Raw genomic sequence first — 14,510 nt, forward strand, 5'->3', positions numbered from 1 at the left:
ACATAAAGACATCTAAATCATGTCTGATTAGATTTAATTGAGAAACTGCTTGAAGACTACCGATATCTAAAATAATTAAAATGCTGAAGTGTGATCCTCTCTGGAAACAAAGTGACACTATTTTGAGTTTGAGCCAAAACAGAATTTGTGAAGGGGAAAATTATAAGAAAAAAACTGGAGAAAAATCAGGGACCATAAAAGATGATCCTTAAAATTGGCATCTAGCAAGCAAAAAATATTATCATTCACACAGAAGTGTTATTTCCCAGATGTCCTTTAACCACCATCTTGTTTCCTTCATACAATTTTAATGATAGAGAAGCACAACTTACATATTGCTTTTTGCCTATAACGTCAAGCCTGTGTTTTATTTTTCTACCTCTTGTTTTTTCAATTGATTTATCTTCTACCAAGTCAAGGTGCCCTAAAGGGAACCCAAAAGACTATTTTAAAAATAAATATTTCATTGGGTACTCAGACTATTATATAGCTCCGATGGAACATACTGTCATGTTTTGAACAACTTAACTCTACAACCCCTGTTTTTTAATGAATCTGATCTAATCCCACTTACTACCATTAAATATCAGTTGGCTCTTACATATGTATAGCAATACTTCCATCTCTGGAATCACTCAGGGCTGGGTATTTCCATGTTAGTATCTCTGGTAGGAATGTGTTTAGAGAAGTCATTCTCAGATGAGAACCTGGTTCCTTTGAGGTCAACAAACACTTGGTATTTAATAGGGTCACAAAATCAGCTAACCTATCCCCTAACTTGTGCTGGGGGATGACAGGGTAGGGCTTGTCAGGCTGTAGAGCTGGGCTAGTCCCATTATGTGAAGTAAACAGAAGACTCAGTGGCTCAGCACCTCTTGAAGTCATGCATTAATATTTCAAATTGGACATTTTTTTGAAATTATTTTATCCAGAGCATTGCTCCCTGAGACCAGCACAATGTTTCCCACCAGAGATCATTTGGCCTGCCCTTGCATTTTGCTGCCATGGATAGCTTTTCCACCCTGTGGAGCTAGGCATGGAAGAAAAGAGTTGAGAGATGCTACCAACTGTGGTTAGTAATAGGTATATTTCAAAAATCTACCTGGGTTTCTCTGGCTTACCTATTTAGCAGTCAATAAGCAAATAAAAGAATAGGAAGACTTAAATAGGAAACCATAGAACAGGTAAAACAGAAAAGATTAAGACCAACATAATTTGGGAGTAGCAGTAAAATAAATAAATTTAAAAAAATTGTTGAGGAGGGAAGGTGCTCTAGGCTCTGACATATGCTCTGAAAACCAATCTTGGCTATAAGCAGTGATCTTCTCATAACAGCAGAGAAATAAATACAATCTGGAGTTGTGCCTCTGTGAGATTAAACATGGTCAAACATTTGATATTAACGATAAGAGCCACATATCTCTCAATGACAACCAGTATTTTCCAGCCAAGCAACCAAATGAAGAATTTTAGACTTTGCTTTATTGAGCAGTGTTGAGATTAGATATCTAGTAGTAAAAAATGCCTTTGGGTAGAACGCAGACTGTCGCAGCTTGCATTAATAGAAAGATAGATGAAAACAGATCTGTTAATGTGTTTCTATTATGGAAGTGAAAGTTTTGAAAACCTAAGGGAACCAATTACTTATGCCAGACAGAGAACTTACAGACTTGATTACTGATAGGGCTTGAAAATTACTGTAAACTGCCCAAGAAAGTCATGCAGAGAAATAGTCCAATTCTAAAGGGACTAATTACAGCTTTGGCAGCACGTAACTCTAACACAGAGTTTGCAATGAATGGAGAATACAGCTACTCATTTTGAAACTTACAGTGTGCAGGTGTTACATTAAAAATACAAGCTAAAAACTGGAGAGCTGCACAGATCAAAATCAGCAAGTGTACTTAACCTATACTCAAGAAATCTTGAAAGAACTAACTGAGCAGATTAGATTAAAAGGGCTACAAAATGGTACTAAACTTTCTTTTTCAAGGAAAGATGAATTAATAATGGGACACCATGAACACGGGTTTATGGAATGATAGTTTATGACTAACAAGACACATTTAGTCAGCTAACTTATCCAAAGCAGGGCTGATGTGGTTCAATTTTTCTGTGACTCTTACTGACACAAAAAAAGTGGGAGCATACAGTAGGTAACAGCTGGAAGACAACCATCAGCACAGTAGAGATTCAGATCATCCCCCAGAGTATGCCTTACAGTTGCAGCAATAGAAATTAAGTAAACCAGCAGGAGATGAAAGGTTATGGGTGTTGTGATTCATATCAATAATTTTGTTGGTGGCAGGCTTGGAAACAGGGTCATAATTTGAAAACTTCTTATAACTAGTAGCCCCCAGAACCTCTCTGTTCCTAAATAACTATGATCCATCAGTGTAACGACAGTGCGAAAAAAGATGATTACAGGTTTAGAATACATCATGAGAGAAGAAAGTCTCTAACATTTAATGTAAAAATAACTGTTTTAAGTTTAACCACCCATGCTCAAAAATATATTAGAAAAAGTACAGACAAGGGGATGATATTCACAAAGAAGACCTTATTTTATGCAGACTAAAGGAACTGGTTTGCCTAGTCCACAAGATAAAGCTTCAGAGATGATGCTTACTCTTTTCAAATACATCAAGGACTTGGGAGTAAGGGGGAAAATTAATCAACAAAATAAACTAAGTTAAACTGAAGAACAAACACAGTGAGTTAGGTACAAATAAATACATGGTGGAAGTTACATTTTCAATCCATAAGAGAAATGTGATTCTGTAGCAGGCTTCTATTTGGACTTGCCTTGTGCAACAGACATTTGACTTGCTCATCTGCTACAGGAGGCAAATGAGACTTCATCACCTAAGAGCTCCCATTTTGATTTTTGCATAAAAAGGGCAGAAATTTTTTTATAGTACCCAAGTTCTTCCAGGAAATCCCAACACCTAGACCAAGAAATTGTCACCTTTTCTGGATTCCCTAGCTGTCTCAGCACATTGTTCTCATACCACCTACAGCACACACATGTAGTTTGTTTGCTCTGAGGCACAGGGAGACATGCTGTTTGTCTCTGTGGAGAGGCATTACTCTGCAGACAGAAAGCACATTAAGAAACAAATTATACCATATAACTATACCTCAATTATAGCCATAAAGCATTATTACAATCTGAACACACTATAGTTTGGGATCTCTCCTCTGAGTCTTCCTTTCTTCATTGCCACTTTTCTGCAGCCTTTACTGGTCCTTTGATCAAATCACCATGCTTCATTAAGCTTCCTTTTAGCTATACTGAGGAAGTTGTAGCAACAGACAGTATTACTCTGTTGTGTTCCGAGCTCAGGCTCTTCAAACACTAGTCATGAGCATTTTAAAGCTACTCCTAAAAAAAGAAATGTGGCACCCAAAAGCTATTCTGTTACAAACAGTATTTTATTGCTCTTATACACACTTGTGCTGATGCTGTTTGATAACTAGTATTTGTATAGATTTGAACTATACCAACAGAACCTGAACTTCTGTGAAACAACCATTCAGTTCATTGATTGACAGATGTTGCAAGCTACCTTAAATGCACCATGCTACAGAAGGGTGTGTTTTAGGTGAAAAAAGTAAACCAGAAAACCTCACTGATGGAAAGCAACTCAATACTTGCCACCTAACAGCATTATCTGCAAGGGTGAAGAAACCATTACAGGGTTATGCCAGCACTTTTCGTACCCCATGTCTTCAGCCAATGAGGTGGTCACAAGAAAACCAGACGTGAAAACGACTTCCTACTCATGCTGTCAACAGGGCCACTAATTTAAACAGTGGTCATATTCAAGTTGGTAGAAGTATCCTGACAGCATTCTTCACAGCTCCTAGACTACCTTTAATTACACAGGCCCCAACATTAGGCATGACCCTCCGCTAAAGCCTGAAAGCTATCAATTCTTTCCAAACAGCTACAAATTTGCAGCAATATCAGAGTTTTGATAAGTTATAGAATATTAACAATTCTTTTTCCGGTCAGAGTTGTAGTTATTGCTGCTGTACCCTTTTTCCAGGCTACCTCATCATCGGAGCCTGAAGCCTAATGAAATCTGCCAGGCAATGCGTATGTTCTCCTTAGAGCAATAATGTAGCACACTACAGAGACCTGGTAACAGCAGCTCTTTAGCCGAGTGTGGAAGCAAAGCTAAATAAAATGTTCTCAACTGATCACCCCAAAATACTGAAGATAATTCCATAGCATGGATCATGGTGACAGCATACCCACTGTGATTCTCATTGGTTACTATCTATCCCAGGTCATATTCTGTGAACAGTCTAAAGTGTTTGAGAAGACTGCATAGCTTAGTAAAGCTATTTAAACATCTATCCAGCTAAAAATGTTAAGCCCAACTTCAGTTTTGACATGCGATTTTTCCAACCCTCTATTTTTATATGTAAAGACAATAGTGTTTTATTTAATATCAATACACTGCAATTTGAAGGGGTTCTCAGTATATACCAGTTGTCAAAAGCATATCAGGAGTTTCACAAAATGCACGCAGCCCAAGACCTGCATATTTAAGATTTTATTTAGTCACATCCAGCATGGTACACAATTACAGCTATCCCTTTTCCATTGAAAGATGCTGTGTAGAAGACTTCAACTCTGCAAGGAAAAAAAAAAAAGCATTAACAAATTTAAGAACTCTGTTACCTTTGAATCTAGAAAAGCTGTAATATATGCCTTAACTAGAGTTTTGATGGGCTTTGCTTCATCCACCACATGCTTTTGTAGCAGAGGCCCTGACTGATGTGAAATCATACAGTTCTAAATGCCCAAGTTCAATACAAATCCGCTGTTTTTACTTTCTCCTTAGTCTAGGGAGCCAAAAACATCTGACTGGCAAAGGAATTACATAAATGATTTCAATTTGTTCCAATTATGAGATTCCAGTGAGGATTGTTATTTCCTACCAAGAACTACCTGGGTCATTCCAGCTGCTGAAAAAGATTTATTGTTTCTCATATTATAGAACTGACAATACCAGGTACTTCCAAAGTGGAAACAGATTAAGATAAACTGAAGCAGCCTTTCAACTGGAAATGGCATGCTTGCACAGTCTGAACTATGTCTGAGGCTCGCCTTGCCTGTTAAGATCATCAGCAAACATCAATTAAAATAATTTCTGCTGTAAGTGGACTTTATTCTATAAATTGTCAGGAACGTTGTATGTAGAGGGTGTGATTGTTTTGACATGGTTGAACACACAAGAAATCTTGTTTTCCACTGAGTTTTAACTGGCACATCAGAAAGCGTTTACAGTATCACAGCTTCTCATAATCTTTTGTTCACATCACACATGCCAGTTACTCCTATAGATTACGTGAAGTGTGGCTTTATGTTTACTCAAAGAAGAAGGTAGATGTGGTTTTGGTTATAGTTATTATCCATATCAAATCTGTAGCACTCTTCTGTCAGTTAGCCCAGCTGCAGACTATCAAGAAGCTGCAGTCAGAAAGGCATGGCCTTTGGGGAGCCAAAGTTCACAAGTCAATGAGAGTGCAGCAGCCCTCTGAAGCAAACTTAAACCTATTCATTATTTGAGTTTTGATGCAACTGCAGACCACAGCTCTAAGCACCTGGACTGTGAAAGGCTGAAAATTGTAAGAATGGTTTTAGATGTGTTTAGACTCTTAAAGCTCAGTTTTGACCAGATTCCACTATGCTATGAAATCTAACAAAATCAGTTACCCAGTTAGCACAGCTACAGCCTGTCCTCTTCATTTCTTAAGAAGCTGGTGTCTGACAATAACGAAAGGGGCGACAAATCCACTTCCAAAGAATCCACACATTAGTGCGAGTAATCTCCATTTGTTATCCACAGAAAATGGAAGGTTCTAGAAGAGAAAAATGAATTTTAGTTTTGCAATCAATACAGTAAGTACTTCCTCATCAACTTAAAAATGGTGAGAAGTTCAGAGCGCTAACAGATGGAGTCAAACTGACAAAATAAATATTCAGTCTCAAAACAATTTCCCTTCCTCTCAAGGAAGGAAACACAGTAATTAGAATAATAGCTTGGACGTGACCTCTGGAGGTAGTTTTGTCCACTCTTCCCCACTCTCCCCAGTTCAAAGCAGGGCCAGTGTGCTCAAGGCCTCATCCAGTCAAGTATAACTGTCCCTGCAGATACAGGCCCCATCGCATTTCTAAGCAGTCCGTTCTGATATTTAACCACCTTCATTGTGAAGCTTTTCCCCACCTTCATCAGATATGTAAAACTAGTTTTGAAACGTAGGACTTGAGAGAACATGTTAAGCACAAGGTACATCAGAAAGCGTTTACAGTATCATTGTTGCGCCTCATACTGCAATGCTCATCATCTGTACCACTGAAGCAGAAGGTTGCAGGGAAGAACACCGAAGTCCTTCGCACCACAGTTCGCTTTGCTGAGGCTGCAATAGCGGTACCACGAGATCCCAAAGCCCACCCAACGCCAGCTGGAGCACCGGCAACAGGGCAGTCGTTACTCCGCTCCTCACAACGCCATCCAGTTCGCTGGGGCCTCAGAACCCCTCACGGGGGCTCACCGAGCGAGGAGCTCACCTTGAGCATGCCCGAGGCAGGGCGGACCTGCGCCTCACCCTCGGTACCCACGGCGAGTCAGGGCAGGCCCGCGCTGCGGCTTCAACAACACCCTCACGGTGACCCCTCTCTGCAGCAATCATCTCCCGATCTTCCCCCGGTCCCTCACCCGGCAGCCGCGGCGGGGTCGCCCCTGAGCTAGGCCTGCCGCAGGCTGCCCGCGGGCCGGGCGACGGCTGCCAGCGCAGCGTCCTTCAGGGACAGACACCCACAGAACCGCTGCCCTCCCCCGCGGCGAACCGTCACCATCCCTCCCTCCCTCCCTCTCCACCCCGAGGCGGGCCCCCGCGCCATCTTCCCCCCGAGCCCGGCCGCAGGCCCCCCTCCTGCGACCTTCAGGCCACAGCCGCGGCGGGCCGGGACCTCCTCCCACACCTTACCTTTCCGGGGCCTTCCTCATAGTGGCTCCTGCGGAGGGCGGAGGTGGTAAACCTGCGGACACCGGCAGCCAGCATGGTACCGACAGGGCAGCCCGGCGACCCTCTCCCCTGCGCGACCTTCTCACAGAACACCCGGCGCCTTCTGGCAGCGGTAGGCGGAACCGGAAGCGGGGGGGAAGAGAGAGACACGGTTGCCTCTGCGGGGCATGATGGGAGTTGTAGTGCCGCGCCGTCACGTGGTCCCGAGCCGCGGCCTGCAGTTGGACGCGCTCTGCGCCTCAGAGGCGGGAGCCTCCCGCCGGTCTCCACCCCCGCCCGCCATTTTGTCGGCTGCCCAGAGTTCCCGCCGGCCTGGGGCGGGCGGAGCGGTTCAGTCAGGTGCGGCCGGGTAAACGGCAAGGTGCTGTATAGCAGGCGGTGGAGCAGTTTAGATGTGAGAAAAGGAAGCGACAGCAATTACTGCAGTGGGAGTGAGAAGCAAGTGACCACCCCTGTGTTAGCTCGGGCTAACCTGGCGAATAGCACGGGTCAGCTTGTAGAGATCCTGAATCTTCGCTTCTCTGTAGGGTGGCAAAGCGGCGGAGGCGTGAGTCGAAATTCGCGCTTAATCTCTACAGTGCTACAGAAATAGAGGTCGCTGCCCGACGATTTAGCTGACTGCCGTAGTTTTAAAAACTCTAAGAGTCCAGTGAATGTGGGCAAGACAAATGGTGAAGATTAATGCGGTAGTGCCAGCTGTAATGTGTATATTCTGGCGTCGTTTTCTTACAAAGTTACACTTCAAAGAAACTTTGACCATATGGAGAAAAAAACCCCACACCACCCTTCATGTTTGGAAAAGGAATAATCAGAAACATCACGAAGTTACTGCTAAAATTATGGTATTAATTAGTTTCCTTAAATACCATATTTTAAATAAAAGCTCTGCATTTTATTTCAGTAAGAGAGGAGTTTGATGCTGCCATGTCTGTTACAGGAAAACAATTTTTAAGTAGCCTTTCTTCAGAATTACTTAGTATCTAAGGGAGGAATTTCTTTTTTTTTTACGCTCACCAGCATAACACATTAATCAAGGCAGGTTAAAAGAACTGCGAATTAGAGCAGTGAGACATAATTAGATTAATTTTTATTTAGAAAATCTATTTTGGAAAATAGAGTAATTAGGAACAGTAAGGAGGTTTTGTTACAGATTGTTTTGAGAGGCAAAGGCTCTTCAAGCAGAAGACAGAAAAGCCACATGAAACATCAAAGTGTTTTTTTAATATTTAAAAGTGTATCAAATAAAAGTATTCCCATAAAGTGGAATTAAGTGCAAAGATTAATTTTCATGACAAAATTCTTTTAAAAATTGCAAAACTATATAACAGAAATGAATTTGTACTAGGTGAACTTATAAACACTTTCAGTTATGGGAGTAACCAGTATATTTGGACTGGAGTGCTTTCCTACACCTGAGTTTTAATGTAAGTAAATTAAGCTGCTGCAGCAATAGCTTTTTATACTTCTGAGTTCAGCACTTCCTGAAGCTGGAGGGCAATCTCAATTAGTTCAGGTGTGATTTTCTGGGACATTCTCTGTGTTTCATGGAATAATGTAACGCTTGAATTGTTCTAGATTCAGAGCATAATTTAGCTCCATAATTCTAATTGAATGGCTTGTAAAAACAGGAATTCTCAGCAATTTTTTTGACCCAAAGTGCTTTTTTTCTGTGGTGTTTTGTTGACTACAGGGGCATGCCAACTGGAATTTTGAGTCAGATAATCCTCATCCACATGTGTATTGATGCCTTCATCAGAACTTCAAGAGATTTGTAATGCTGTCCTTCTCATTATGAAAGCAAAATCAACACCCCCACTCTGGTGTTGTATTTATTCATATATCTGCTTGTTCTAGCATTGTTATAACATCTTCTAAAATGTCCTGCATAGATTACAGTTTCACAAACCTGTAGTTCTCCTTGGAAACTGTTGGAATAAATGGGTATCATATTTACCATGCAAGGAAATTTTAAGTGGGAGCTTAGCCTAATCTTTAGTAATTCCGCTATTCATCATAGCTTTTCTTAGAGGTTTTATGTGAGTGTCATTTGGTCCTGGTTATTTCTTAGTGCTTATTTTGTCCATAGATACACCATAGCCTGTTCATACTGATCCTGTCCTGTCCCCTTCACAAAAAAACGGCTGTGACATGCAAACTAGCTAGGTTTCTTCCACAGTGAATATCAGTGCAAAGAATCCATTTAAGCATGTCTGCAGATGGCCTTGTTGTTTCAGAGTATTTATTCCTTGACCATTAATAGGTAATATAGACCTCTAGGACATCTGTTGCCCCTGTTTGTAGATTTAGTTGTGATTCCTTTAGCTAGTTAGTTTTCAGATTTTTTTTTTCCTCTCTCTAGTTATATTTTTAATTTTATTTGTCAGAGTTTACAATTCTTTTTCTTTCTTTATAAAGTCTATCTGTTAACTTCCCTTGCTGTTTAGGCAGCCAGGCCTCCTTTTTTCCCCCTTTTCTCAAGCTTTTCGTAGTTGGAATTAATAGCGCAGTGGTGCTCTACTTCCTGTATGGTAGTCTGCTTCATCATCTTTTTAACAAGGGTTCTCATTTTAATATAGCTCTTCTCTTCCTGTAGTGGATTTTATGGTGCTTGTTGCTGCTGAAGAGATGCTGAATATAGGTATAAAGATTCATGTTACACAGTGGAACTTCAGTGGTAAGGTTTTATACCAGGTGAAGATCTTTCATGTTATTGAGGACCAAGTAAACGGTTAATTTTCTTCTTGTGATCTCCTAGCCAGCTGATCCGCCAAGCAATCATCTATATGGTTTAAAAACTTATTCTCTGCTTAACATCTCAAGGTAATTTTTGCTCAGTCTACTCAGGCATAATTTTAGTTACTGAGTGGAATTGCAGTTCTTGTCCTAATGCTATTGTAAATTTTTCCGGCATACCACAGCTGGTGTTGCCCTCCTGGTGGGGAGAGTGGTGTCACAGTACTACATTGCTGCTACCGGACTTGGACCTGCCACCCATACAGGTCTTGTGTTATGCAGTAAGGCTACTTATTACAAAGACAGGTACTAAGCAGTGTGTAGTAGAGAATATTACCCCAACAGTATCAGAGTTTACTCACTGTCTTTCCTATGTACATTGAATCCTGGTACTACAGGTTTTGTTGCTTGTCTTCATTCCAGTAACCTTCTGATAGACTGATATGTCATTGTTTTGTTTTAGGGCTGTGCTGCATATTTCCACACAGATTAATGTTAGAAAGGACAAAAGCAGTAGATTTGATATCTTAACTTCCAGGTAATCCAGAAATCTACTAGATTGACTCCTACAGTGATATAGTTACAGGCTTTCATTAGCAATAGTAGTTTACTCCTTGAACTGATGGTTTGCAGATGTTTTCCTTGTAGACAGAAATAGAGACCTGTAGGTAGGTAAGATACAGAGTGATAGATCTTCAGGAGAAGGAGTTACCAGTTTTACAGCTGGTGAAGAAATTTGTACGAACACTCATATCTGTTCTCCTTCAAAGTATAAACTAGGAAATGAAGTATGCTAATCCAGGCGTTTGAGAAAACCATGCAGGAAGAGTTTAGAGGAACAGGCTCCGTTGCCATTTGTTGGAATTTTGGCAAAGAAATGAAAGATAACAGCTTCCAAATAATTAGAAATATGATGTACAGTAATTAGAATGAGTACAATCAGGTGACAAGGCAAATTATTACAGGAGATGGTAAATGCTCCACTGGGTGCTTTTGTAAAAAGACTAACTCACATAAAAATTGTGGGGCTTACAAAAGGAATTACTGGGTGACATTCTCTGGCCTGTGTTACGCAGGGGGTCAGAACAGATGATTATAATGGTACCTTCTGGCTTTTAAATCTATGAATCTTTGAATCTAGGCTTTTAATTTACATGTAGCTTTTTATATCTACAATTCTTTCTTCCTTTAAAAAACCTGTTACTATAATTGCTTGTATTTGCTATGTTATCTTCTTCATCTTCAGTAATATATTACATTTTGCTGCTTGTGATTTGGTGATGAATTCTTTCAGGTACTGCTTTCTTACTGCTACTCACTTTTCCCCACAAAGAGCATTCCCCTTCTTGAACAGGCAAAAATATAAATAAGGAAAAACCCAGGTAACTAAAGAAAATAATGCTTAATATCTATATTTTGTGATCTCGATGAAAGAAAGAAGCATAGAAAGCTTAGTGGACATTTTAGCAAAATACACAGGGCAATGCAGGGATATGCGTTTCCAAGCTGATCATGCCAATCACTGAGCTATAATGATAGAACCAAGATACAAGTCGTACTGACTTTTTCAGTCCTGTTTATGAGTGAAGGAAACAGCTGTTTTTGAATACTGAATTTATATGTGATTAAGTTCAGATGTATCTATTTCATGAAAACTTTCCAATAGCACAAACTCCCTAAATTTTTTAGTAGTGTCATGGACAGAGGTCTTGGGAGACAAAACAACTATCATATATGACATGAAAATATTGTTTTTCTGCAGAAATTATCCTGTATATTTTTTGGCAAGACAAATTATTTTGTGGAACAGTTAAAATTAGGAGTTAACCTCCCTCTGGTCATAAGGTCAGGTATTAACCACAAGATTAAGCAGTTGTTAAATGCTAATTAATGAAGGGGAAGGGCTGAATAGAAGCTGTAAGAGGCATTATATAGTAGATATTAGTTATATATTTTTAGCAAAACTATGGGTTAACAGAAATATCTCTAATAGAAATAATTTGTCAGTGTCTTACTCTAATTTCACAATTGTAGAAGTATGTCTTTCATAAAAGTAATTTAGCTTGCCTTGTATATGACAGGTCTAAACAGAGAACAGTATTAAAAATAACATGGGGATCATCAACCAAAAAAAGAAGTGTTAGTATGTGAAGCATCTGTATTTAACACGGTGAAAGGCTGAAAACCTTGAAATGAAAGAATACAGAGAATGTTATTTTAAAAGAATTCTTACTTTAAGAAGGTACTTACTTTGCTTTCAAAGAGCCCACATGAGTCGCTGGAAAGTAAAATAGAGTAGTAAGAGGAATTGTCCTGTGGAAATGCTGTTGTAGACTTGGATAGTATAAGGATGCTTGTAGGAGAAGGTTGTTAGGACAAGTGTTGTCTTTAATTATTTTATTATGAATATAGTTGTTAAAACCAGCCAAGCTTCCAAATGTGCAAGCCTTCCTTAAGGTGTGAAATTGGTGAAGTTACTTTCAAAGGTAAATACAAACTGAAAATAATTTTTCTAAGGCATAGTTCAAAGGACACTTTTTTTCCCCCAGGTGTTTTTTTGAGTGGATCAGTTCACAGACCCAGTTCATTATGTAGTTGCACAAAAACTTATGCTGGCCCACAGAAAGGTGTGGAGCAGCTGTAGCAATAAAAAGGTGGAAATAGAGGCATAGAATTAGTGGTTTTCTTGGCAGCAACATCAGTTTATGTTGGCAAAAAGAGCTTGTCCAACTACAGCTTTAGTGCTGAATACATACATATTATTTGGGATTAGAGCATGAGAAAATTATTACATGAGACAAATCAAATTCTTTCCCAAGTCCCAGACTTCTAATGTCTAGTGCATTTATGAATTTTAGTTCCCAGGATCATCCCTGATGATATTCAAGATAAGGTGTTACTGTGGTAGGTTTTACAATGTTTTGCAATTTTATAAGGAGATTTCAATTTATCATGATATGTTATGAACTAGAGGATGAAATCATTGGAGATTTCTTTTTGTACTGTAATATTTTTATGTCTAAAGGTCTTCCTGACACTCCACTGTGTCTTTCTTTTTTATCTTTTTGTCAACCACTGCTCCACAAATGCAACTTACCTTTTCTTTAAAACTGTGTAATTAACATTATTAACATTTTACAGTTAACATGTTAACAAATTAACATATTAACAATTAACATATGCAGTTAGACTTGCTTTTCTCAACCTGAATTGAAATACTATGATTTTTGCGTCTGTTTGAAACCTGAAAGAGGGTCTGTGCGTCCAAATTTGGCCTGTTAGCTCCGGTTATATCATTTGGTTTACTATTAGGATTGTAGGGGGAAGTAACACAGTATCTATGTAATTCATACTTTTAAACCATCATGACTACAAAAGTGCTATAGGAACTTCTTTGTGGCATTCCTGCTTATTAGACAAGACAGTCACTTGTAAGTACTGTAGTGTCAATTCGTTGTGAAAAACACAGGTAATATGAAAAGTTGGGCATATATTTATAGATTGAACGTTACTCATGAAAGCAGGTTGAGCACAGCTGTAGCTGGATGTGCATAGTGAAAAAATTACAATTTTGGTAATATAGCTAGAAAAATTTATTTTCACCTTATGTAGAATATTTCAAAAATTGCTCCTTCATAGAAATGATTCCTTAGGGATGTGAAGTCTCATTTGTATGTACAAAAACACGTTTCACAAGCTGAAATGAGTGTCTGACAATAATATTTTACCCTGACAGATTTTTTTTTCATTAATCTCAAAGCACTTCGCAGCATTAATTAAATCTTACAAAAGTCCATATAATGTAGGTAATAGAAGGTTTATTATATGGAATCTATTTTAGAGGCTTCACAAGAATACAGCACTTGCACGAGAATTGCATAGTGAGTAAGAGCTACTTTGCATTATTCATTTTGTCTTGACATCTTTCTCTAAAATGGAGTATGTAAAGCTCCTTATTTATTATCATAGACACCAAGACACATTTGGTTTATAATTACAGTGAGCAGCATTATAATTACTTGCATTTTGAACTATCTCATTGTAACAGTCATTGCTTGGTTGCTAAAACTTGTGTTTGAAGGAGCTTTTTTGTGTATAGGAATGTCTAGAAGCCCTGGAATCACCATATTTACTCTGAACTTACTTGCAGGTGCAATACTCAATTTACATAGGTAAAAAAGCAAAAAATGCCCTTGATTTTTCTGCCCTATTTGTGCTTATTTTTTGTATAGTTTAACAAAGGGGGTTTTTATAAAATTCCTTTTTTATTTTTTATCAGAGAGGTTTGAAGTCTTATTGATTTCTCCAGCATCAGGACAGTATATGGTTGAAAATATGCAAGGGGGCAAAAAAGAACCTCAAAATACAGTCATTCTAATGCACCTGTGACATATATGATTTGCATACTTGTCAGATCGTTTTCTGCCAGTTTCCTTCTTTACAACTCTTCAGTTATGCATGAGCATTTTTAATATAATTGTATTTCTGATTTTTTTTTATTAGTTTAGATGAATTAAGCCATTATGATTGCCTTTCCCACTGTAGAAGGAACTCCTTTGTTTAAATGTATTGTGCAAATGGCAGGTTAGCCCTCTTACTGTTTCATTTTTTCACATTTGCAAAATTTTCCATTGATACTTCATTTCTAGCTGTGTAAGTTCACAGCAATACACATTGACTGTCACCCTGACTGAGGAAAGTACTGAAAAAAAGACTCACATGTGTCTTTGTTT

The 14,510-nt window shown here is 39.0% G+C and overlaps 1 protein-coding gene and 2 non-coding genes across 3 annotated transcripts; all 3 read right to left on the reverse strand.

The window, feature by feature from the left end:
* Positions 1–4,552: 4,552 nt before the first annotated feature.
* Positions 4,553–7,184, reverse strand: LOC128137663 (cytochrome c oxidase subunit 7C, mitochondrial). The gene is made up of 3 exons (XM_052778787.1): positions 7,006–7,184; positions 5,732–5,877; positions 4,553–4,645 (listed from the first exon to the last, which is right to left on the reverse strand). Exons 1-2 carry the CDS (start codon positions 7,078–7,080, stop codon positions 5,761–5,763), a joined length of 192 nt encoding a protein of 63 aa, XP_052634747.1. The 5' UTR covers positions 7,081–7,184; the 3' UTR covers positions 4,553–4,645; positions 5,732–5,760.
* Positions 5,282–5,343, reverse strand: LOC128137920 (small nucleolar RNA Z39). Its single transcript, XR_008233907.1, has one exon. It is a non-coding gene; the product is annotated as a small nucleolar RNA Z39 (small nucleolar RNA).
* Positions 6,307–6,369, reverse strand: LOC128137919 (small nucleolar RNA Z39). The gene has a single exon (XR_008233906.1). It is a non-coding gene; the product is annotated as a small nucleolar RNA Z39 (small nucleolar RNA).
* Positions 7,185–14,510: the final 7,326 nt, after the last annotated feature.

The sequence above is a fragment of the Harpia harpyja genome, chromosome Z, assembly GCF_026419915.1.
Source record: "Harpia harpyja isolate bHarHar1 chromosome Z, bHarHar1 primary haplotype, whole genome shotgun sequence".
NCBI lineage: Eukaryota > Metazoa > Chordata > Aves > Accipitriformes > Accipitridae > Harpia > Harpia harpyja.